Below are 24,267 nucleotides of genomic sequence, written 5' to 3'. Positions count from 1 at the left end.
TAGCTGACAGCAGATAGTAGGTGTTCCTACTCCTTCAGAGGGTCAATCTTTAGACTTTATTTGTATTCCACATAATTCTGCAGGTTGCTTCAGTCAAGTTGAGGAAATTAACTTTGCACCTTGGTCTGATCATGATATGATTACATTTAATTTTACAATTTTACAGTTGGTTGGAGTGATTGTTATAATCACTAAGTTTTCAGAGCTGAAGCAAGCGGTAGCTGATAATTTATCAAGATCTCCAGTAGAATTTTAGAATAGGGTATTGCTTGCTATGTTAGATGATGTTCCTTTAAAGCAGTGGTTCCTAGCCCTGTCCTGGAGGACCACCAACTAGTCTGGTATTCAGGATAGTTCTAATAAATATGCATGAGAGAAATTTGCATATAATGGAGAGTGACAGGTAAGCAAATCTGCCGCATGCATATTCATTAGGGCTGTCCTGAAAACCTAACTGTCTGGTGGTCTTCCAGGACAGGGCTGGGAACCACTGCTTTAAAGGAAAAGAGAATTTCTTGTTTTCACAGAGTACCCTTTTGTAGAGATAAGCTTTGTAACTTGAAGCAAGGGTTAAGAAGTATGAGGGAATGGATGAAGAAGTATCCTTTATGGGTAACGCAGGAAGCCTACATATATTTTTTTTATTAGCAAATTATTGAAAAGTTACTCAGTCTACAAAATGTAAATACTGTGATAAAGTAATTGAAACTGTTCCCTCCACACCAAAAGAATTATTTGTGATAGTGTCAGCTTTGTTGAAAAATACTGCTCCCGACAATGACTGTCAACTTTCTAATTTTTTTCTCATTTTGCAGAGGTTTTTTGAGTAAGGAATGTAGCTGTCTAGTTTTAGGGTGTTGTGCGCCCAGTGAAACTGTCTTGCCCATTATTGGTGACTGATCGTTGGTCTGATTTTCAAAAAGTCAAAACAGAGGTAGTCGGTAAATTTTTTTCACGGATTAGCAATTTGCACGGATTAACAATTGCACAGATTATCAATAGTTACTGTAAAATAGATGTGTATATGCCTATGTAAAAGCATTGAGAAATTTGTCAATTCTAGTTTTTGTGCATGTGATTAATCAATGTTTTAAATCCGGAACTATGCCAGGCAAATAACAGAGAGCAGCAGTTAATCCTCTGATTATGAATAGATCTTTGAAGAGTAATGTTGTTGATAATTACAGGCCTATCTCTTCCTTACCTTTTTTAGTGAAGGTTATGAAAATTGTCTGATTTTCTTCAGAGGCATGATGCGATAGACGCTAATCAATTTGACTCCTGGAAAAACTATGATTTTGCTTTCTCTTTTTGATGTAATTAGAAGTGTTTTTGACAAAGGCCAGAAGTTTATTTTGGTTGCATATCTCTTCAGCCTTTGATACAATTGAACATACTACTTTAATCAATCATTTGAGTTCCGTTACGCTCTTGAATATTCAATTCAGAATTTATACTGATGATATTTAATTTAATAATAATAATAATAACTTTATTTTTGTATACCGCAATACCACAAATCAGTTCAGAGCGGTTTACAGGTTAAGAGACTGTACATTTACAGCGAAGTTACAGCATATCAGAAAACAGTTCAGATCAATTTATGCATTGCAGGTGCAGAGAATAAACATTGACATTGACATTGAGTCAATTGCAGCAACCTTTTATAAACTAACACTTTATTTAAATATGATAAGCTCTTGGATGAAAGCTAACTATTTGAAATTCATTATCACAAAAACACAAATTCTGAAGTTGATAAAATTCCAATATTGGTTAGAATCTGTAATTTTGGAGTTTATGGATTCTTCATTCTCAATGACACCAAGAAAATTATCTGAGAAGTATTTCTGAAACTGTGTATCTTCAGAATATTAAAAGATATGTTGTCTCCAGCTAAATTTTGTATAGTTGTCAAATCCATTGTATTCCTCTGCTTTAACTACTGCAATGGTGTGCTGTTAGGGATTTGTAAAAATCAGTTTAAGGCTTTGCAAGAGGTACAACATTCAGTGGCGCAGATTTTTTGGCCCTGATTCTACAAAGTCCACCTAAAGTTAGGCATCGATATAGGTACCGATTCTATAAAACCTAGGTGCCCATTATAGAATCATGCTTAACATTACCCAAGTGTGCTTAGGTGGCGCTCAGCATCACAACATTTAGGAGTCCTCAAGTTATGCCAGGGTTTTCTATGCCTAAAGTTAGGCGCCAATATCAGAACCTAATAGCACCTGGCACCTAACTCGAAAACATGCCCATAATCTATCTCTAACCACACCCACTTTTAGTGTAGACATTTTGGAATAGTTGCATACTTTTTATAGAACTGGGTTTTTCAAGTTAGGCGCCTAACTTTCAATTAAGTCTAATTAAATCTGATTGTGAGTTGTTAAGTGCCAATATAAGCACGGATTAAACCTATTGCTCAATTAAATTAGGTGCCAATATTAGCACCTAACTTTAGATGGACTTTATAGAATCAGGGCCTTTCTGCATATTCCTCCAGTATTAAAGGAGCTGCACTGGCGTAATTTTTAAAATATTGATTGGACAAGCTTCAGCATTTGTTGCTGCTAAGTTGCTACCAACCAACAAGACTTCTGAGATCTGTTGATAAATGTTTGTTAGTAATCCCTTCTTAAGGGATTACTTTAGAGGAATATCAGGCTTCAATATTTTGCTGGGTCTTATAAGTCGAATCAATTGTCAGCAGCAATGAGACAACTGAAAAATTTTGGAGAACTTAAAAGGGAGCTGAAGAGGCTGCTTTGTTTACCTCATTGGAATAACTACAAGACGGCATTGTATCTTCCAAAACAGACAATATTCGTTTATTGTTAGTATAAAAACTTACAGTATTACAGCAGCAGAGACATATCAGAAAAATGTATTGTCAGTTCAGAATATGCAATGGAGAGAAGAACTTGCACCCATATGCTTAGCAGATCCCCGTAGCATAAGTAAGTGAATCTCTCTGGCTTTACCTAGAATGCACGTGTTTTTTATACAGAGAAATTCTTCCTTTGTTCCAAAAAGTACATCCCTGAATTCTGGTTATGTAATTCCCTATTGGTACATAAAATAATGTATACCTAACTCTTCCTCTCAGTCCACGCCACTCTCACCTCTACTCCCCCTCCCCAGTAGGGGGGGCCTTGCAGAAAAGAGAACTCTTGGTGAACTTTCTTTCTCCAGCGCTGAGATCTGTAGATGCTAATTAGTGGTTTTACAATTCTGTGCATCTTCGGGATGGTGTCCTTGTATGCTGAAAGTTGGCAAAGGTGACCTTTCAACAATCCAGCTGCTTGGTTCCCATAACTTGGTTCAGAGACAGGGAGCAAATGTTTTGGTACCAAGTTCTCTCATCTCGCTACACCCACATCGTCCTGCAGGGATCCTTGCTCATTATAAAAGTGTTATGGCTTTCCAGGGTTCCTGTCATATGAAGTCATATAGCACTGATAACAGTTCAGCAGAACCTTGGAGAAATATCCTCCCAGCAGGGAATGAAGACAAAAACGTTGTAGTAGAGGTCAGCTGGGTTAGCATTGCAAAGGCTGCATGTATTCACAGACAGCAAGGTACAGGCTGGGCCTGGCTATGGGAAAATATAGGTCTGTAGTGTCCAGCATACACAAGTGAAAATATAGGTCTGTAGTGTCCAGCATACACAAGTGAGGCCAGTATGTCCAGTTGAATCATCTGTATGTCCAGGTTATCCATGTCAGAGCTGAAAACATTCTTTTTTTTCCCCCCAGGCTACTTAATACTATGGTCCTTGAAAGTAAGGGTGGCTGAAACTGGAGCTATGCTATCAAGTCTGTGAGATGTAAACTGAAGAAAAATTTTGTGACTGTTTATATTAATAGGTACGGAATAATGCCTTATTAATATTTTAGTCTATGTTGTATTTTAATTTGATTACTTTTATTATTTGTACTCTGCTTAGAACCAGCAGCGATAATGCAGAGTAGAAATTTGGTTATTAAATAAATAAATTTATTTCTGCAGGAGCAGTTCTGGCATCTGTAGCCAGTGGCTTAGTAAGGGGGGGGGGGGGGCAGACCACTCTGGGTGTTATCTTGGTGGAACTCTCTGCCCCATGCAACACTTGTGCCCTCCTTCCCCCCCCAGTACCTCTTTAAATCTTCACCAATGTGAGTGCCAGCCTGGCTCCCCTCTGAAATTACATCTGGGTTATGGGGCCAAGAAAAAGAGATTATGTACTTACCCTGGTAAGCTCTTTTCCAGTAGATAGGTGAAACATTCTAGACAGTAGGGTTATTTTCCTTTAGCTATATGGTTGCAGAAGGAATCCACTCCAGAGAATAGAACCTAAGCACCCTACCAGGCAGAGCTCTGGATTTCTGATCCAGAAATATCTAAGAAAAGGACCACATGATTAATCTATAGAGCGTGTATGGTTGGGCAGACTGGATGGACCATTTGGGTCTTTATCTGCCGTCATTTACTATGTTACTCCGGATTTTTCACTCTGCCTCTGGTTTACTTCACTGAACAGTTTAGCGCCCTCTATAGTTAGTATACAAGCATAGAAAGTCACCCAATCCACATAAAGTAGAGGCACCAGTAGCAACAGGCTTAAACAAATTATTCAGCTCAAAAGTAAATAAACAGTATCATTAACTGCCAATACAGGCTTCAAAGGAGCTCAGAAACTACTCTCCAATAAATTGAAACATTTATACAAACTCTTCCCAACCCTCAAGAGCTGATAGGCATCTAAGAATCAGCTTGGAGAAGCATAAACAGACTGAAAACTGAAAGCAGGCGCAGTAAAAACAGGGTGGAGTCTAGAATGTCTCACCTATCTACAGGAAATGAGCTTACCAGGGAAAGGACATAATCTCTTTTTCCAGTGCAATAGGTGAGACATTCTAGACCAGGGGTGTCCAACCTTATGGCTTCCCTGGGCCGCACTGGCTGAAAAAAATGTTTCTGGGGCCGCGCAAATGCTGCAGCAATACAGAGAAGGGAGCCGGCAAGACGGTAAACACCCAGGGGCAACAGAGGAAAACACTGCATCACCCTCGACCGGGGCCGCACAAAATACTTCACGGGCCGCATGCGGCCCTTGGGCCGCAGATTGGACACCCCTGTTCTAGACAGTAGGGACGTACAAAATCAGTCCTCCAAAACACTAGGGTGGGCAAGCAAGCTGTGTTGACCCTTAAGACGGAGGACCCGAAGTCGGAGTCCTGTCTTGCTGCCATGTCTACTCTGTATAACTTGGCAAATGTGTGCAGGGAAGACCACGTGGCCGCTCTGCAAATCTCCTCAGGAGAGACAGATCTTTGGCCCACGAAGAAGCCACACTTTTGGTAAAATGCGCCTTAACTGAAACAGGAGACTGTTTCCCGGAAAGAATGTAGGCTAACGAAATGGCCCTATGGAACAATCTAGAAATCATGGCCTTGAAAGCGGGAGCACCCCGCTTAACTGAATGAGTCAGCACAAGCAGATGGTCAAAAAGACGAAACTCGCTGGTGACCTCCAAATACCACAGAAGAACTCTGCATACATCCAGTTTCTTCAAAAGGTGACTTGGAACCTGTTGGTTGAAAGGCAGGCAAACAGAAGTCCTGACTAACATGAAAAGCAGAAACTACCTTCGGTAAGACTGTCCAAAGAGAAACCCCCATCTCCAAAATGTGGAGAAAAAGATTCCTGCAAGACAAAGCCTGCAACTCCGAAACACGACGCGCTGAGGTAATTGTGACAAGAAAAACTGTCTTGAGCGTCAAGTTCAAGAGGGAAGCCTCTTATAGGGGCTCAAAAGGAGCATTTGTAAGGCTAAACAACACCAAGTTAAGGTCCCAGGATGTTTAACCGGTGGGCGGACACGAAGAGCCCCCTTAATGAATCTTGCAACATGAGGATGAGATGCCAAGGAGGTCCGAGATCTAAAACAGGAAAGCCTGGCCATCTGGACCCAAAGAGACACCACTGTGAGGCCTTTATCCAAACCAACCTGAAGAAAGGTGAGAATCCGTGAGATCAGAGCTGAATAAGGGCACACCAATGTTGAAAGGCCTTCCATGCCTTAGCGTAGCCCGAGATTGTGGACATAGTAACATAGTAGATGACGGCAGATAAAGACCCGAATGGTCCATCCAGTCTGCCCAACCTGATTCAATTTAAATTTTTTTTTTTTCTTCTTAGCTATTTCTGGGCGAGAATCCAAAGCTTTACCCGGTACTGTGCTTGGGTTCCAACTGCCGAAATCTCTGTTAAGACTTACTCCAGCCCATCTACACCCTCCCAGCCATTGAAGCCCTCCCCTGCCCATCCTCCTCCAAACGGCCATACACAGACACAGACCGTACAAGTCTGCCCAGTAACTGGCCTAGTTCAATCTTTAATATTATTTTCTGATTCTAAATCTTCTGTGTTCATCCCACGCTTCTTTGAACTCAGTCACAGTTTTACTCTCCACCACCTCTCTCGGGAGCGCATTCTAGGCATCCACCACCCTCTCCGTAAAGTAGAATTTCCTAACATTGCCCCTGAATCTACCACCCCTCAACCTCAAATTATGTCCTCTGGTTTTACCATTTTCCTTTCTCTGGAAAAGATTTTGTTCTACGTTAATACCCTTTAAGTATTTGAACGTCTGAATCATATCTCCCCTGTCTCTCCTTTCCTCTAGGGTATACATATTCAGGGCTTCCAGTCTCTCCTCATACGTCTTCTGGCGCAAGCCTCCTATCATTTTCGTCGCCCTCCTCTGGACCGCCTCAAGTCTTCTTACGTCTTTCGCCAGATACGGTCTCCAAAACTGAACACAATACTCCAAGTGGGGCCTCACCAATGACCTGTACAGGGGCATCAACACCTTCTTCCTTCTACTGACTACGCCTTTCTTTATACAGCCCAGAATCCTTCTGGCAGCAGCCACTGCCTTGTCACACTGTTTTTTCGCCTTTAGATCTTCGGACACTATCACCCCAAGGTCCCTCTCCCCGTCCGTGCATATCAGCTTCTCTCCTCCCAGCATATACGGTTCCTTCCTATTATTAATCCCCAAATGCATTACTCTGCATTTCTTTGCATTGAATTTTAGTTGCCAGGCATTAGACCATTCCTCTAACTTTTGCAGATCCTTTTTCATATTTTCCACTCCCTCTTCGGTGTCTACTCTGTTACAAATCTTGGTATCATCTGCAAAAAGGCACACTTTTCCTTCTAACCCTTCAGCAATGTCACTTACATACATATTGAACAGGATTGGCCCTAGCACCGAACCCTGAGGGACTCCACTAGTCACCTTTCCTTCCTTCGAGCGACTTCCATTAACCACCACCCTCTGGCGTCTGTCCGACAGCCAGTTTCTGACCCAGTTCACCACTTTGGGTCCTAACTTCAGCTTCTTAGATCTCAGTAGAGTATCCACAACCAGGGCAGAATAGCCTTTAGACTAGAGCAAAGTGACCTGGGTCTTCCATGACATTCGGACCCTGCATGAGAAGGTCTGGATAGGCACTGAGTCGTAGGCTGTGACCTCTGCGCAAATGCATCAGATTTGCGTACCAAGGCCTGCGAGGCCAATCTGGAGCCACCAGATGCAGCCTGGATGGGCCTTGATCTTCCGAAGGACCTGGTCGATCAATGGCCAAGGAGGAAACAAGTACAGGAGAATCTCCTGAGGCCAAGGTGCACCAGAGCATCGAGCCCCTCGCTTCCGGGCTCTGATCTGCAACTGAATAAGCAATCTGCTTTCCTGTTTCTTGCCATTGCCATGAAGTTGAATCAAGGCTGTCCCCAGCACCTATCACTTGGAAGGCCTCCGGGGACACAGCCTACTCATCCAGATCCAGTGTCTTGTCTGCTGAGAAAGTCTGCTTGAATGTTGACTACTTCCGACACATGTGCTGCTGTCAGCGCTAGAAGATTGACGCTCCACCCATAGAAACAGCAGATGGGCTTTCTGAGCCAGAGGAGTGCTTTTGGTCCCTCCCTGGCGATTGACATAGGCTACTCCTATTGCATTGTCATAGAAGACCCTGACTGCTTGGCCTTCCAGGGTCTTTTGCAATCTCAACAATGGCTTGGAGCTTCAACTGGTTGATGGACCACTTCCACTGAGAGGGTGTCCAACACCCCTGAACAGGACAATTGCACTGTGCTCCCCAGTCCCAAAGGCTGGCATCTGTCATCACCACGACCCAGGAAGAAATGCATAGTGGGATGCCTCTGCGGAGCAAATTCAGGAGAAGCCATCAGTCCATACTTGCTTAGGCTTCCAGAGTCCAAGGCAGATGCGCTTGCAAGTCATCCCTGTACGAAGCCCGAGAGAGTAATGCATGCTGAAGAGGATGCATGTGCGCCCTCACTCAAACGACAAAATCCATCGTTGCCGCCATGGCAGAACTTGAAGATAATCCCATGCCGAAGGAGCTAGCTGCTGAACAAGGGCAGAAATCTGGGTATACAGCTTCTGTCGCTGTGCCAAAGAGGGCACAAAAGAACAAAGGAAACAAAACCACAGAACTCAAGAGAGCAAAACCAAAGTGGGATTGTTCCAAACAGAACGGTGCACCAAGAAATTATCCTTCAACTCATCTGTTGAATACCAAATGTCTTTATTCATCCAAGGTTCCGTAAGTTCATACACTTACTCAATGACTTGATATGCAAGGTTGCGACGTTTTGCAGCGTTTCCAGAGACTTGAAGCAACGTTTAGGTTGGTGGGTACATCATCCCGTTCATTTCTTTGCACATCCAAAGACTCCCAAGACTCCTGATGCAGGCCGGGTAGGCCGAAACATGTACATGTTGAGTCATTGAGTCAGTGTATGAACTTACGGAACCTTGGATAAATAAAGACATTTGGTATTCAACAGATGAGTTGAAGGATAATTTCTTGGTGCACCGTTCTGTTTGGAACAATCCCACTTTGGTTTTGCTCGCTGTGCCAAAGAGAACACCCAGATATTCCAGTGACTGAGTGGGCATCAGATGACTCTTCCTGAAGCTGACAAACCAGCCCAAATCCTCCAGTACCAGGAGCACGCGCTCCACTGTGCGGTGCCTCTCTTCCAATGAGGGCGCCCTGATCAGCCAGTTGTCCAAGGGTGAACCTGGAGACCCATCTTTCGCAGGTAAGCCGGTGCTATCACCATCACTTGGCGAAGGTTCGTGATACTGTTGCCAGCCCAAAATGCTTCTGAGCTTATCACCTCTCAACTTCATCTATGCACTCTAATTCCAGAGCTTCCTTTCAAATGAAAGATGACTCATGCGCATTTACGCCACATAGGTAAACATCTCTATCATATCTCCTCTCTCTCGCCTTTCCTCCAAAGTATACATATTGAGATCATTAAGTCTGTTCTCATACACCTTATGATGAAGATCATGCACTATTTTAGAGCCTTTCTCTGGACCAACTCCATTCTTTTTATATCTTTTTGAAGGTGTGGTCTCCAGAATTGCACACAATATTCTCAATAAGGTCTTAGCAGTCTTATACAGGGGCATCAGTACCTCCTTTTTCAAACAGGCCACACCTAGTTGGCAACCCTGTTTCACAGCAGGCTTAAGGCCCAATGCTCAAAACTTGCTGCCATTAAAGCCAAATAATGCTGGACTAGCACAGAATGCTCAGAGGTCTCTAATATAGGAAACAGCATGCGGGCCAGAGATGACCTTAAATTGTATTTAAATGTACATAAGAACATAAGAATTGCCACTGCTGGGTCAGACCAGTGGTCCATCGCGCCCAGTAGTCCGCTTCCGCAGCAGCCCCCAGGTCAAAGACCAGAGCCCTAACTGAGATCAACCCTACCTGCGTAAGTTCTGGTTCAGCAGGAACTTGTCCAACCTTGTCTTGAATCCCTGGAGGGTGTTTTCCCCTATAACAGCCTCCAGAAGAGCGTTCCAGTTTTCCACCACTCTCTGGGTGAAGAAGAACTTCCTTAACAGTACACAAACAAACCCTGCTCTTACCACTCGGAGCTGGTTTGGTGTGTGAAGAGAGAATTTTCTTGTGTTTGTTTTCTCTTTAAAATCTGTTGGCTTTCATTTGTTTTAGAAGCAGAAGAAAAACTGTTCAAGCCTCTAATTGCCGTTGCGAGTCTGAGCAAACCCAAAAATGAAAGCACACATTGGCACCAGTTTTCTATGCTTATATATAAGCCTTTAAAGTGAAAGAAAATTGAGGTGCAGAAGAGCAGCATTAATGTGTTCTTTACTTTCAGATCTGCCTGGAACATGCGCATAAGAGCTTCATTTACTGCAAAACTCATCTGCATATGCGCCAAGAATGTTCCTTCCATTTGCTTTTATGGTGTGCATATACTGTAATTTGATGCCATTAGCTTTGAGCATTAGAGGGCTATATTTCTGCATAGTTCTTGTGGTAATTTGCCGGCACCATTCACTTTAGCGTTGGAGCTTTGAGCATCAGGGATGTAGATTTTTATTAGATCCTATTTCAGAGCAGATACTTTACATAGATGGAAAATACAGTTTAATATTAAGAGCTTCTAAGGCAGGGGGGGGGCAATGAGGGCCACAACCCAGTCGGGTTTTTAGGATTTCCCTAATGAATATGCATGAGACCCATTTGCATACAATGGAGGCAGTGCATTCAAATATATCTCGTGCATATTCATTGGGGAAATCCTGAAAACCCGACTGGATTGTGGCCCTCGTTTCCCACTCCTGTTCTAAGGTATTGGATATAGCAGGCTATAAATTTTTTAAATAAATAAATTTATGGGCTACTGATTGTCAGACAGAGTCATATCTGTGCTTGCTATAAACTTCAAGATCTAGGTAGTTACTTACATACCATTTACATATACTAATTTTGGATATACCTATATGTGCAAATTGACCAGGGGGCTTGATTACGGAGCTAGGATCCAAAACTCATACTTTTTATCATTTTGAGGTGGTGGTGAAAACCAGAAAGTGAAGTGGAGTTCCCTCCTCAAGCTTTTCTCTGAAGCCCAGGAAAGTTAGGCAATAAGCATGCATGACTCAAAGCAGGTAACAAAGCCACCATTTGCTTTTGTAAAATGGCTTCTTGTGTTGTGTGTCCCACCAAATACACTTGATATTTGGGGACACTAAGTATTTTAGAAAAGGCTGAGCCTCTTTTAAAATACTAGGGTTTTTTTAACACAGGTTGCTATAAACATTAATTTTACTACCTGGACATTTTATACAAAGTTATTCCCACAATATCTGCTACTAGAATACATATGGAAAGAGAATTTTTAGGAAGAAATAAGAAAATGAAGCCATGTTTAGCCCAAAAAATTATGGCATTTAGATAATTCAGAATGCAAATATACTGTCTCTAATTATGCAAATATCTGTTGTCTGTTCTGCCAACCCTTCCTATATTCCTACTGGCCAGCCTACACCTTGTTCTAAAATTATCTGCTCTGCAAATATGTGAATAATGCAAAGAACAAAAATGTACAGCCCTGGGTATGCTTTTCAGCGCTACATAAGTGATAAATAGTAGTAGTGGTAGAATGCATACACATTTAAAAAAATCAAAACACTTACTGGATGTTTTCTGTGAGTGTGGTATAGAAATAAACCATATTAATTTTGGAAAATTGCACATGCATAGCTTGCACAGAACATCTTTCAATCTTAAAATCCCTTTTGCTAGGTGGAATCTCGGCGAGAGGGAGAATTAGAAGGGCTTGAGCATGCGCAGATGCATGCTCAAAGCCGGCAGAGGCAGGAAGAAGATCCTGAAGTGGCACCGGCAAGTCCTGTGAGCTGCGTGCCGGTGCCAGACGGAGGGGTGAGTTAAAGTTGGTCGGGCAGGGGTGCCTGTTCTCGCAGGGGGGGTGCCGATTCGAGCAGGGGGGGGCTTTTGCGAGCAGGGGGGGGGAGTGATGTCGGTTCTCGTGCCGGTGCAAGACGGGGGGTGAGTTAAAGTTGGTCGGACTGGGGGGGGTTGCCGGTTCGAGCGGGGGGGGGGGGGGGGAGCAATGCCGGTTCTCAGGATGGGTGCTCGCAAATCGAGTCAACACTCGGTTTGCGAGACAAGTTTTGCAAAAATGTTTTGCTCGTCTTGCAAAACACTCGCAAACCGAGGTTTGACTGTAAATGGGTTTTTTTTGTTCAATATTTTTATTGTTTTATAGTAGTAAACAATAAGAAAAGTTATACAACAACTTTAACATAGGTATGACAAGTAACACAGGTATAATAATAGGTTACACAGGTATCGATAGATACATGAGCATTTGATAGAATGATTGACATCTTATGAACTATAAATATGATAATGTGGCATTATAGACTTGCATCTCTAGAAATAAGCAGGGATGTCCCAGGGCTGAATTGTAAAGAAAAACCATCAAGAGCAACATCAGTCTATCAATGGGCAGTTTCATGACATTAATATATATATCAAAATTACAAGCTATATCATTATGAGTGAGTCTGATCAGAGGGAAATAGTTGAGATAAAGGAGAAGTCAGATGTGAATTACAGTAACTAATGATTGGATCCCATATAAGCATAAATTTGTGGAATCTATGCATCCTTTTGGCAGTTATACCCTCTTATTGTAAAATAATGCAAACAAGATTCCACCATGCAGCAAATGAGAGTTTGTCAGGATGTTTTCCAATCATTTAATATGGTTTTGATAGTTATCATAATTAGAGATTGGAAGAGAGCAATATGATGTTGAAAATTGTTATCGTAAACCCGCCTCGAACTCACCTGGCGAGGATTTGGCGGGATATAAGACCACATATAACATTTATGCACACTGTGTTAATGTGGTCTTGAATCAACAGGAGAAAGTATGTGGTCTTTACCCTACCCTGATTTCTCACACACCCCAGTGGTTTTGCGGTTCTTCCACTCATAGGCGTGACATTAGACGGGCCAGACAAGAGAAGGAGCCACCAGAAGGTTTGGCTTCTCTCACCTTCCCCCACCAACGCCGCAGACGCCTTCCATTTCCAGTCCTTGGATTGGTACAGACTAAGGGTTGCGTCACCGCAGAAGGTGGGTTTTGTTACGCTAGTTCCGGCGAAGTAAAACCAGCCAGCCGCCGCGCTGTTCTCCCAGTCTTCAGTAAGACGAGAGTAAAAGAATTTTGGGTGTGAGACCGCGCAGAAAGCATGGGGATGTTACCTGCGATGTGCGTGCTCTTTGTGGCGGTTGCAGTTCCGGCGCTGGCCGGGTATATCGAGGTAAGTCCCCCCCCCCCCAAAAAAAAAAAAAAAAAAAAAAAAAAAGACGCGAGACGCTTTCGCAGCTGTAGTCGTACTTTTCCTTGAATGGACGGGTTATTTTTATGCGATATTTGTAGAAGCGTCTGTAACCTTTAAAGGCTGACTGGGAAGTCTGTACGATGTTGCCACTTGATGATATATATATAATTTTTTAATTTATTGCCTGCTTTCTTCATTCACTCCCCCATCCTACCCGTGCCCGTTGGGAGTGTGGAGGAGGACTAAGATACGATACGGTTTATTTTTCTAACATGTTTTTCTTCGCCAGATTCAGCGTTGTTACGCTCGGGCGTCGCGCGCCCCGAACCCCTTAAGCTTTTATGCGGAGTTTCGGAATTTACCATTGTGTAATTTACTGGGGGGGGGGGGGAGAGGAGGTGATTGGGCTGCTGAGAGTTTATTGCTTTTTATCTCCTCCCCCTACCTTTTCTAGCGAGGTGGTTGCGTCGCCACCGCTGGAATCTCCCGGTGGGGTGTTACAGCCACAGGGGGGGAGGGCGGAAAGTAACTCCTTTTCCTACTGTAGGTAGGAGGCCTGCGCTGCAGAGGTACTTGTAGTCATCGTTGCTATACCACCACCCTCTGTCCTCCTCCCCCTCCCCCTTGGTGCAGTGCTTCAGGCTAGTAGTGCTGCAGAGGCCAAATGAAAGGCATAAATCGGGGCCAGGGTACTCGAGGTGTGATTTGCTGGGGTGGAGGATTTTTTTTTTGCCCACCAGTTGCCCTTCTCTTATCGTTTAAAAGACTAGCTAGTAGTCATTGTAGAAAAGGTAAGAGTAGCCTACCCAATTATATATAGCGTATATCAGATTGTAGTGCTGTATAGAAACACATGATGGACTTATACCTATTCCTTGTAGCTTAAAGCCAAGAAATGACTGAGCATTGATATTCGGATAGACTGGCTTGTGTATTTTGTTCTTGATATGTTCATTGCTTTTGCTCGTTTTTCGAGGGGGGGGGAAGGAGATAGAGGCACGGGCTGACCATTTTGATGCATTAGGGCTTTATTCCCCCCCCCCCCGCCTCTTATTGTCCTGTTGTTCTCTAATGCAGCAGGGTTCTTTCCTTCGGTATAGTTTTCAAGGCCCTGGATGCAAGGATGTTCTTGTGTTGCTCGTTTAAGAAAAAAAGTATTAAATACTATCTGCGACTTACACAATGAATCCAATTTCGGGAAGTGGTTAAATCAGAATGTCGAGGCACTGCATTTTACAGTAGATTGTGGTGGTTTCAATTGTACTTGGTCACATGAAATGAGGTGATCGTCAATTATGAAGTCTTGTTTCAACTGCAATAAAAACACGTTTGCAAAATAAACATGAAATATTCACTGTATTGATGAATTGGGATATAGACAGAGGGGTCCATATACTAATGATTAGCACACACTAAATGCTAAAACGCCTATTTTATACCTATGGCCACTTAACCATTTTTAGTGCACACTAATTGTTAACACACCTTGGTAAATGCATTTATGTAGTGGTCTAAGGGCTAGCTAGATTCACTTACCTGCCAATTGTGGCAGACCAACAAATTATCAACATGATGTCATGCAAATGGGGGGCGATCGTTGGCATGTTCCCCCCCCCCCGACCACACGGATCACTGGAGAGGGATCCTTGAGCATGCACAGACCATCTTCCTTGATTGTAGATGATCTGCGCATGTTCTGGCCCTTTGTGCCCAGTAGAGTTTTTTTACTTTACATGGTTTTTGTTTTTTTTTACTTTGCGAGCCTGTGGTTTTAACCTACCGGTTAAAACCATGGGCTCGCACTGCGGGGAAGGGCAGGTGAGTCGGGGCTGAGCAGGATAGGCGAGTTGGGGCAGAGAGCAGGGCAGTCGGAAAGGATCTGAGTGACTGGTCTCCTTAGCAGTCACTTATTTTTTGATCGGGCAGCCCAGTTGGTGTTTCTTAATTTTTTTTGTGAATCGCGTCCTTCCCACTTTTGGATGGCCTTCCCCTCATTTGCATGATCGGATCGGAGGATGATCGGCACAGAGGTTAGTGAATCGGGTTGGAGGAAAATTGGATCGCAAACCAATCGGTACATGATCGGTTTGCTTAGTGAATCTAGCCCTAAATAATATCTGTGTGGTGAATAGTTGAAAAATTTGATCTAACATGAGAAGATTCAATAAACAGTTGTTGAAACTGTTAAATTCTCAAAGGTTTTGTGGTACAGCATTGAATCTTTGACTAAAAAGTTGTGTTTATAGCACTATTTTATTTATATACTACCTATCAATGGAAGTTGTCTAAGCGGTTTACATTCATGTACTCAAGCATTTTTCCCTATCTGTCCCAGTGGGCTCACACTCTATCTGATGTATCTGGGGCATAGGCAGGGGAGGATTAAGTGACTTGCGTAGGGTCATAAGGAGCAGAGCTTGAACCTGTAACCTCAGGCTGTAGCTCTAACCATTAGGCCACTCCTTACTAAGAATGTATGTTGTATAATTTTTTTTTATTAGCAAAGGAAGTTATCTAAATTTTTTTCTATGGTGATGATGTCTCATCTGGGATCTAGTATAGATTTTCATAGTAACATAGTAGATAACGGCAGATAAAGACCCGAATGGTCCATTCAGTCTGCCCAACTTGATCAATCTAATTTTTTTGTTTGTTTTTTTAGCTATTTCTGGGCAAGAATCCATAGCTTTGCCCTGTACTGTGATTAGGTTCCAACTACTGAAGTCTCTGTCAAAGCTCACTCCAGCCCATCTACACCATCCCAGCTATTGACGCCATCCTCAACTAAACGGCCATATACAGACAGACACAGCCCGTGCAAGTCTGCTCATGTATATCAGCACATGAGAAAAATTAAAATCTTCTATTTCAACTTTTTAATTGGTTCAGTAGCTAAAACTGATAACCCGAAATAAGTAAGTTTATGTGGTGCTGCATTTTGGGTGTTTTTTCATGAGATATTTCAACTTTTTAATTGGTTCAGTAGCTAAAACTGATAACCCGAAATAAATAAGTTTATGTGGTGCTGCATTTTGGGTGTTTTTTCATGAGATATTTCAACTTTTTAATTGGTTCAGTAGCTAAAACTGATAACCCGAAATAAGTAAGTTTATGTGGTGCTGCATTTTGGGTGTTTTTTCATGAGATATTTCCTAAGTAGTAGGAACTAATGATTAAGAGGGTAAGTTGTCTCACAGTCCATACCTTTTAATGTGATACATGAAATTAGTTGCTGCAGATTCGTGAAGGTCCCCTAAGATTCTTGTACTTATTCCTGTGTTGTAATTTTCAAATGTAACAAATCTCCAAGTACATAGAAACATGATGGCAGATAAAAGTCAAATGGCCCATCCAGACTGCCCATCCGCTATGTCCTCCTCTCCCTAAGAGATCCTATGTGCCTGTCCCACGCTTTCTTAAATTCAGACATCACCTTTCTAAAATTCTTCACCACCTTTGCTGGGGAGATTATTCACATATCTACAACATTTTCTGTAAAAAAAGTATTTCCTTAGGTTACTCCTGAGCCTATCACTTCTTAACTTCAAATGAGAGACTTGCCTCATGCACATTTTTATCACTTATTAAATGTGTATCATATCTCCCCTCTCCCGTCTTTCCTCTAAAGTATACATATTGAGATCTTTTAGTCTATCTCCATAAACCTTATGACGAAGACTACTGATCATTTTAGTAATAATAATAATAACTTTTATTCTTATATACCACCAAAGCCATGATAGTTCAAGGCGGTTTACAACAAGAAGTGCTGGACAATCAGCGAAGAGGTTACAATTCAAAGTCGTCAATACAATCTTACATAATGGAAGAAGTGGAAAGCTATATAGTTCTTAGGTTACTGGTTGAATTAACAGAGCTATAAAAATTCTTAGTTTATAAATCAGTTTTCTCTGGATTGACGCCATCCTGTCTAACTTTTTGAAGTAGCGGCATCAATACCTCTTTTTTCCTAATTGTCATACCTTTCCCTATGCACCCTAGCATCCTTCTAGCTTTTGCTATCTGTTGCCTTTTAAACCTGTTTAGCCATCTTTAAATCATCACATACTATCACCCTCAAGTCCCGCTTCTCTTTCATGCACAAAAGTTCTTCACCTCCTAAACTGTACCATTCCCTTGGGTTTTTACAGCTGAAATGCATGACCTTGCATTTCTTAACATTAAATTTTAGCTTGAAGAATGGTCTGCAACTTGGCAGCATCGCTAGATCGTTCCTCATGTTGTTTCAAACATTCAGTGGTGTCTATAATCTTGCAGATTTTGGTATCATCTGCAAAGAGGCAAATCTTACCAGTCAGCTTTTCAGCAATATCACTTACAAAAATCTTAAAGAACAGGCCCAAAAATCGAACCTTGATGCACACCACTGTTAACATCTCTTTCATCTCCATTGACCACTACCCTCTATTGCCTTCCTCTCAATCAGTTCCTGATCCAGTCTGTTACTTTGGGGCCTATTCTAAGGCCACACTCTGTTTATTTGATGCCTATGTGGAACATTGTCAAATGCTGTGCTAAATTCTAAATGCATCACATTTAACGCACTCCCTCTATCCAATTCTCTGGTCACCCAGTCAAAGAAATTGATCAGATTTGCCGAGAAGATCTGCCTCTAGTGAATCTATGTTGTCTTGAGTCCTGTAATCCACAGGATTCCAGAAACATCACATTCTCTGTTTTAAAAGCGTTTCTATTAATTTTACTTTCACAGAAGTCAGATTTGCCAGCCTATAGTTCCCTACTTCCACTTTTGTGGAGAGGGACCATACCCGTCCTCTGGTACACTCCCAACTCTAGAGAAGCATTGGAAAGGTAAGCCAGCGGAGCCACTAAACTTCCTTAAGTTCCTTCAGTACCTAAGAGAAAGGGGATGTGATTTGAAATACTACCTTTCTGTGTTGCAATCAAATCAGTGTATATATTATATACAGGTACTTATTTTGTACCTGGGGCAGTGGAGGGTTAAGTGACTTGATACCACTGCAATTCCTTGTGACTGTGGACAAGTTCAAAGCTTTCTTGTATCAGTTCTGAAAATGTAAGCTTTTGTTTTATTCTGTTAGGTGCCATCGACTCGTGTTCAAGTCTTAGCGACTTGATGAACATCAAATTTTCATGACATAATACAGAAGTAGATTACAGAAGTAGGGCTTTTCTTCTGTGAAATAGAAATTTGATGTCACCATTGTTGCATCAAATGTGACTTCCTGTCGCCAACACTACCCATCTGCTGCTGCCCATATGGGTGCATCATTAGTCTGACATATCCGCTGAAACCTGACCGCTTTGGGAGGCTTTGTTGGTAGTGAAACTACTGACAGCATAGCTTTCAGCTTTTCAAGATGTTTTATTACCTAAGCTAAAATGTTCACTTTAACCATATTGTTTCTATTTAGTATTCATATTAAAACTATTTATGCAATTTAATAATATCAATTATCCCAGGACAAGCAGGCATGATATTTTCACATGTGGGTGACGTCATCTACGGAGCCCCGATGCGGAAGCATTTTCAAGCAAACTTGATTGAAGATTTAAGTTTGCTCTGCTGCTCCACGCATGCGTGCCTTCCTGCTCCACTAGGGGGTGCATCCCCTCGTGGTCTCCAGTTCAAAAATTTTCCGCTGAGCCTAGAAGTCGTGTTTTTCAGGCTCTGCCCCAACTGCCTTCTAGCACCGCGATTTTTTTCTTGTTTTTTCTCGATTAAGTCGCTGTGCGCGAATTCTTTACTTTTCAACTTGATTCCTGCTTCGTTTTTGACGACCCGGAGGCTTCCGGGTCCCCGTGGCCGCGTGGCTACTCGAGCCGCGGCTACTTTCGATTCTATGTCCCGACCTTTGACCGGCTTTAAAAAGTGCACCCGGTGTGAGCGGCTTCTTTCCATCACAGACCCGCATCGCCGGTGCATCCTCTGCCTGGGGGCGGCTCATCCAACCGACTCCTGCCCCCAGTGCGCTACTTTCCAGAACCGGGCCCTCCGTCGAAGAAAAGCCCGCATGGCGGACCTTTTTACTCCGGACCAACCCTCTACCTCGGCCTCGAGGTCGGCCCCGGCCTCGACCTCGGCCCCGAATACCTCGGCATCACCCCGAGACCCGAATCCGAAGCCCTCGAGACAGCAGAAAGCCTCGGCCCTGGGTAAGTTCCCTCTTCCTTCTTCAGGTTCCGTAACATCGAAGAAGCCAGCCTCGGGGACACCGTCGAAGCATGGCGGAAGCCCCATGCTTACAGCCTCGGCTAAGCCCTCCAAGCCTTCGGGCCGTGCCTCCACCACACGGGAATACTCTGATACGAGGTCGCCCCCGGTGGAGTGCACCGAGGCAGTGGACATGCCTTCGATGCTGTCCTTGCCCGTCTTCCAGGATCTACTCCGAGCGATGATCTCGTCGGAGCTGTCCGCTGCAATGGCCCAGTTACAATCGACCTCGACCCCGCAGGTGCCAGACCAGCCTGAGCCTCGCATCGAGCAACCTCGGGAAAAAGTGCGCAAGCTTCGCCGCATCCCATCCTCCTCGGACTCCTTGCCGAGGTGCCCGAGACGCTCTCCCTCCGCAGACCGCCGCGGGGCAAAACGTCGTGCTAAAACGACAGAAACCTCGAACCGCCGTACCTCCAAGAAGGCCCGAGGTTCACCAACTCTACGAGGCCGTTCTCCTACACCTCGTACGGGACCACTAAGGGTGGCTGAGTTATCACTCTCCAACCCGCGCATCCTCCGAACTCCCTCTCGGACCGGGACCCCGACCCGAGGTTGCAGGTATTCTCCGAGGGAGTCCGGGTCGAGGTCACCGATTCGACATCGATCGGTACCCCGAACCCCGGCATCGTCTCCGAGGGGCTCCTCGAGACGCCGAAGATCGACGACCCCGGAACACTCTCACAGTGCTTCCCCGGTCTCGGAGCGTGGATCGGAGCAGGAACCTCGATACTCGAGGGAAGCCTCCCCATCCTTCTCCACCCGACGGAGGTCTCGTTCACCGACCCTGCCCGGGGCCCCGGGAACATCCCGCCCATCCTTCACTCGCTTTGTCCAGGACATGGGCCACGCTTTGGACTTAGACCTCCAGTCCGACTCCAGATACTCTAAGGAGTACCTAGCGGAGCTGGATATGCCATCACTGCCCAGAGAGTCCCTTCGCTTACCACCTAACCCGGTACTCCAACAGGCCTTCTTCAGGAACCTGGAGACCCCCTATATGGTCACAGCCGTACCCTCCAAAATGGAGGCCAAGTACCGCACAGTACCCTTCCCGGGATTCGAACAACCACAGCTCTCCCACCAGTCGCTGCTAGTAGAATCCTCCTTGAAAAAGGCTCACCCATCCCGGGTCTCGGCTGCGGTCCCCCCAGGCCGAGAAGGCCGAACCCTGGACAAGTTCGGCAGGAGACTATATCAAAATGCAATGATGGCCTCTAGGGTGCAAAGCTACACTTTCACCTTCACATCCTACCTCAAACACCTCTGGACTATTGAGAGCCTTTGAGACTGACCTACCGGCCTCCCGGCAAGGAGCGTTTGGCCTGCTTTTAGAGTCCCTCTCCAACCTGCGCCTCCATCTATTCCACGCGGCATACGATGGCTTCGAACTCTCCTCCAGAGAGGCAGCCTTTGCTATCGCCATGCGCCAACTAGCTTGGCTACGCCTGGTCGACATGGACCCCAACTTGCAGGACCGGTTGGCTAACTTCGCCTGCGTGGGAAAAGAACTGTTCGATGACACTATCGAGGCGGCTACAAAACGCCTCTCCGAACACGAACGCTCGTTCGCCTCCCTCGTCCGGCAAAAGCCTAAACTGCCCGCGTCCAGGGCCCCTCCGCGCCGCTACCCACAAAAATCCACCCCTGCCTTCTCGCAGCCTCCACCCAGGCGTCAGCAAGCCCACCACCGAGCCATGCCCAAGTCCCAACCGCCTGCGACTACCAAACCATCCCCGTCCTTTTGACGGGATACGCGGAAGGGGGCGGGCCCCCTCCGCCATAGTCCCAGGCCTCCTTCCCATCGGGGGTCGCCTCAAAGCCTTTTACCCTCGCTGGGAACAAGTCACGTCGGACGCATGGGTCCTTGGTGTGATCTCATCAGGATACTGTCTCAACTTTCGGGCCATTCCTCCGGACAACCCCCCAAGGAATTGCCCTCCCAACCGGACACAGCTACCCCTACTCATCTCCGAAGCTCGAGACCTGCTTCGCCTGAGAGCAGTGGATGAGGTTTCCCCCCGACCAACAGGGGAAGGGCTTCTACTCCCGTTACTTCCTGGTACCGAAAAAAACGGGAGACCTACGCCCAATACTAGACTTGAGACGCCTCAACAAATTTCTGGTACGGGAAAAATTTCGGATGCTTTCCCTACAGACCCTCTACCCCCTGATCGACGAGGGCGACTGGCTTTGCTCCCTTGATCTGAAGGAGGCGTACACGCATGTCCCAGTGCACCCCGCTCACCGCAAGTTCTTGCGTTTTCAGGTAGGGGACTGGCACCTACAATACCGTGTCCTCCCCTTCGGCCTAGCATCGTCACCCCGGGTCTTCACCAAGTGCCTCGTGGTAGTCGCAGCAAGCTTACGCTCCCAGGGCCTCCAGGTATTCCCCTACCTGGACGACTGGCTGATCAAAGCCCCGTCCAGGGAAGCGGTTATCTCAGCGACCCAACAGACTATTACCTACCTACAAAGTCTGGGGTTCGAGATAAACTTCCCGAAATCCCAACTACGCCCCTCCCAGTCCCTGCAGTTCATCGGGGCCAAGCTGGACACGGTTCGCCTCCGTTCCTTCCTCCCCCCTCCGCGTCTAGAGGCATTAGTAAGTCTGAGTCGAAGGTTTTCCCTGCTGACCTCGGTATCAGCTCGGCAGATGATGACTCTCCTGGGCCACATGGCCTCCACCGTCCACGTCACACCCTTCGCCCGCCTTCATCTGAGAATTCCTCAATGGACCCTGGCCTCTCAATGGTGTCAAGACCGGGACCCGATCGACCGCCCCGTGACAGTGACGCCTTCTTTGCAAAGATCGCTCTGTTGGTGGGCCGACTCTTCAAATCTTTCCAAAGGTTTGCTCTTCCTCACCCCACCTCACAACAAGATACTCACTACGGACTCGTCGGAGTACGCTTGGGGAGCCCATCTAGACGGCCTACGCACTCAAGGGATGTGGTCAGCAAAAGACCGTCGCTGCCACATCAACGTGCTAGAGCTTCGGGCCATCTATCTCGCAGCTGTAGCTTTTCAACATCTGCTCCACGACCGAGTGGTTCTCATCCGAACCGACAACCAAGTAGCAATGTACTACGTAAACAAAAAAGGGGGAACAGGGTCTTGGTCCCTTTGCCGGGAAGCCCTGCGCGTCTGGAAATGGACAATCTCCAACAACACCTTCCTTCGAGCGGTGTACATACAAGGAGAACAAAACTGTCTGGCGGACAGACTCAGCCGCCTCCTCCAGCCACACGAGTGGTCACTGCACTCTCAGATCCTACGACAGGTGTTCGAAAAGTGGGGGACGCCTCAAATAGATCTATTCGCATCCCCCCACAACCACAAGCTGCCTCTCTCCTGCTCCCGGATGTACTCCCCGGACCGGCTCGAGGCCGACGCCTTCCTCCTCGACTGGGAGGGAAGGTTCCTGTACGCGTTCCTGCCGTTTCCTCTGATACTGCGGACGCTTGTCCACCTGAAAACAGTACAAGCCACCCTGATCCTGATTGCCCCTCGCTGGCCACGCCAGCCGTGGTTTTCCCTTCTACTTCAACTCAGTGTCAGAGATCCACTGCCTCTGCCTCTGTTTCCCTCTCTACTATCACAGGGTCAGGGTCGCTGTTACATCCCAATCTTCAATCTCTTCATCTGAATGCTTGGTTTCTCTCCCCCTGACTGCTCTCCCCGTGTCTCAATCAGTCAAGGAGATATTGGAGGCCTCTAGAAAGACCTCGACGAGAACCTGCTACTCCCAAAAGTGGACCAGATTCTCAACCTGGTGCTCCTCCCACAGCCAGGACCCGGTGTCGGTCCCCGTCCCTCTGGTCCTTGACTATTTACTTCAATTATCTCATTCCGGCCTAAAGACCAACTCCATTCGAGTACACCTCAGTGCGATTGCGGCTTTTCATCAGCCCCTGGAAGGGAAAGCCCTCTCGCTCCATCCCTTAGTCTCTCGCTTCATGAAGGGCCTTCTGAACGTCCACCCTCCTCTCAAACCCCCCCCCCCCCCGGTGGTTTGGGACCTTAACGTGGTTCTGGCTCAACTAATGAAACCTCCATTTGAGCCCCTAGACAAATGCCATCCAAAATTCCTCACTTGGAAGGTGATTTTCCTGCTCGCGCTCATTTCCGCCCGGCGGGTTAGCGAGTTACAAGCTCTGGTAGCGGACCCACCCTTCACGGTATTCCATCACGACAAGGTGGTACTCCGCACCCATCCAAAGTTCTTACCTAAAATAGTGTCTGATTTTCATCTCAATTAGTCTATTGTCTTGCCTGTGTTTTTTCCCAAGCCCCACTCTCACCCCGGAGAAGTGGCGCTCCACACTCTTGACTGCAAGAGAGCGTTGGCCTTTTACCTCCAACGCACTCAGTCACACCGGAAAGTCCCACAACTGTTTTTGTCCTTCGACCCAAACCGGTTAGGTCACCCAGTTTCCAAACGCACCTTGTCCAACTGGTTGGCCGATTGCATCTCCTTTTGCTACGCTCAGGCTGGTCTCGCGCTGCATGGTCAAGTAACGGGACACACGGTCCGAGCGATGGTAGCCTCCGTAGCATTCCTCAGGTCCACACCTATTGAGGAAATCTGCAAGGCTGCCACGTGGTCTTCGGTTCATACCTTCGCCTCCCACTACTGTCTGGACTCACTGTCCAGAAGCGATGGCCGGTTCGGCCATTCGGTATTGCGAAATCTATTTGCTTAAATTGCCAACTTCCCTCCATCCCTTTTCAGTTAGCTTGGAGGTCACCCACATGTGAGAATATCATGCCTGCTTGTCCTGGGATAAAGCACAGTTACTTGCCGTAACAGGTGTTATCC

The 24,267-nt window shown here is 45.6% G+C and overlaps 1 protein-coding gene across 4 annotated transcripts in view; it reads left to right on the top strand.

Annotated features, from left to right (window-relative positions):
- The first annotated feature begins 13,039 nt into the window (after positions 1–13,039).
- APLP2 (amyloid beta precursor like protein 2) overlaps positions 13,040–24,267 on the top strand; it is a 341,040-nt gene continuing 329,812 nt past the window's right edge. For 2 of the 4 annotated variants that reach the window (XM_033919052.1, XM_033919051.1), the window contains exon 1: positions 13,042–13,207. In XM_033919052.1, the coding sequence (XP_033774943.1) occupies positions 13,136–13,207 (72 nt within the window). In that variant the 5' untranslated portion in view covers positions 13,042–13,135. Of the gene's footprint in view, positions 13,208–24,267 lie in introns of all 4 variants that reach the window. The other 2 variants (XM_033919055.1, XM_033919054.1) reach the window with 2 other exon arrangements.

The sequence above is a fragment of the Geotrypetes seraphini genome, chromosome 13 (assembly GCF_902459505.1).
Source record: "Geotrypetes seraphini chromosome 13, aGeoSer1.1, whole genome shotgun sequence".
In the NCBI taxonomy this organism is placed as follows: Eukaryota; Metazoa; Chordata; class Amphibia; order Gymnophiona; family Dermophiidae; genus Geotrypetes; species Geotrypetes seraphini.
This window is presented reverse-complemented; position numbering and strand designations above follow the sequence as displayed.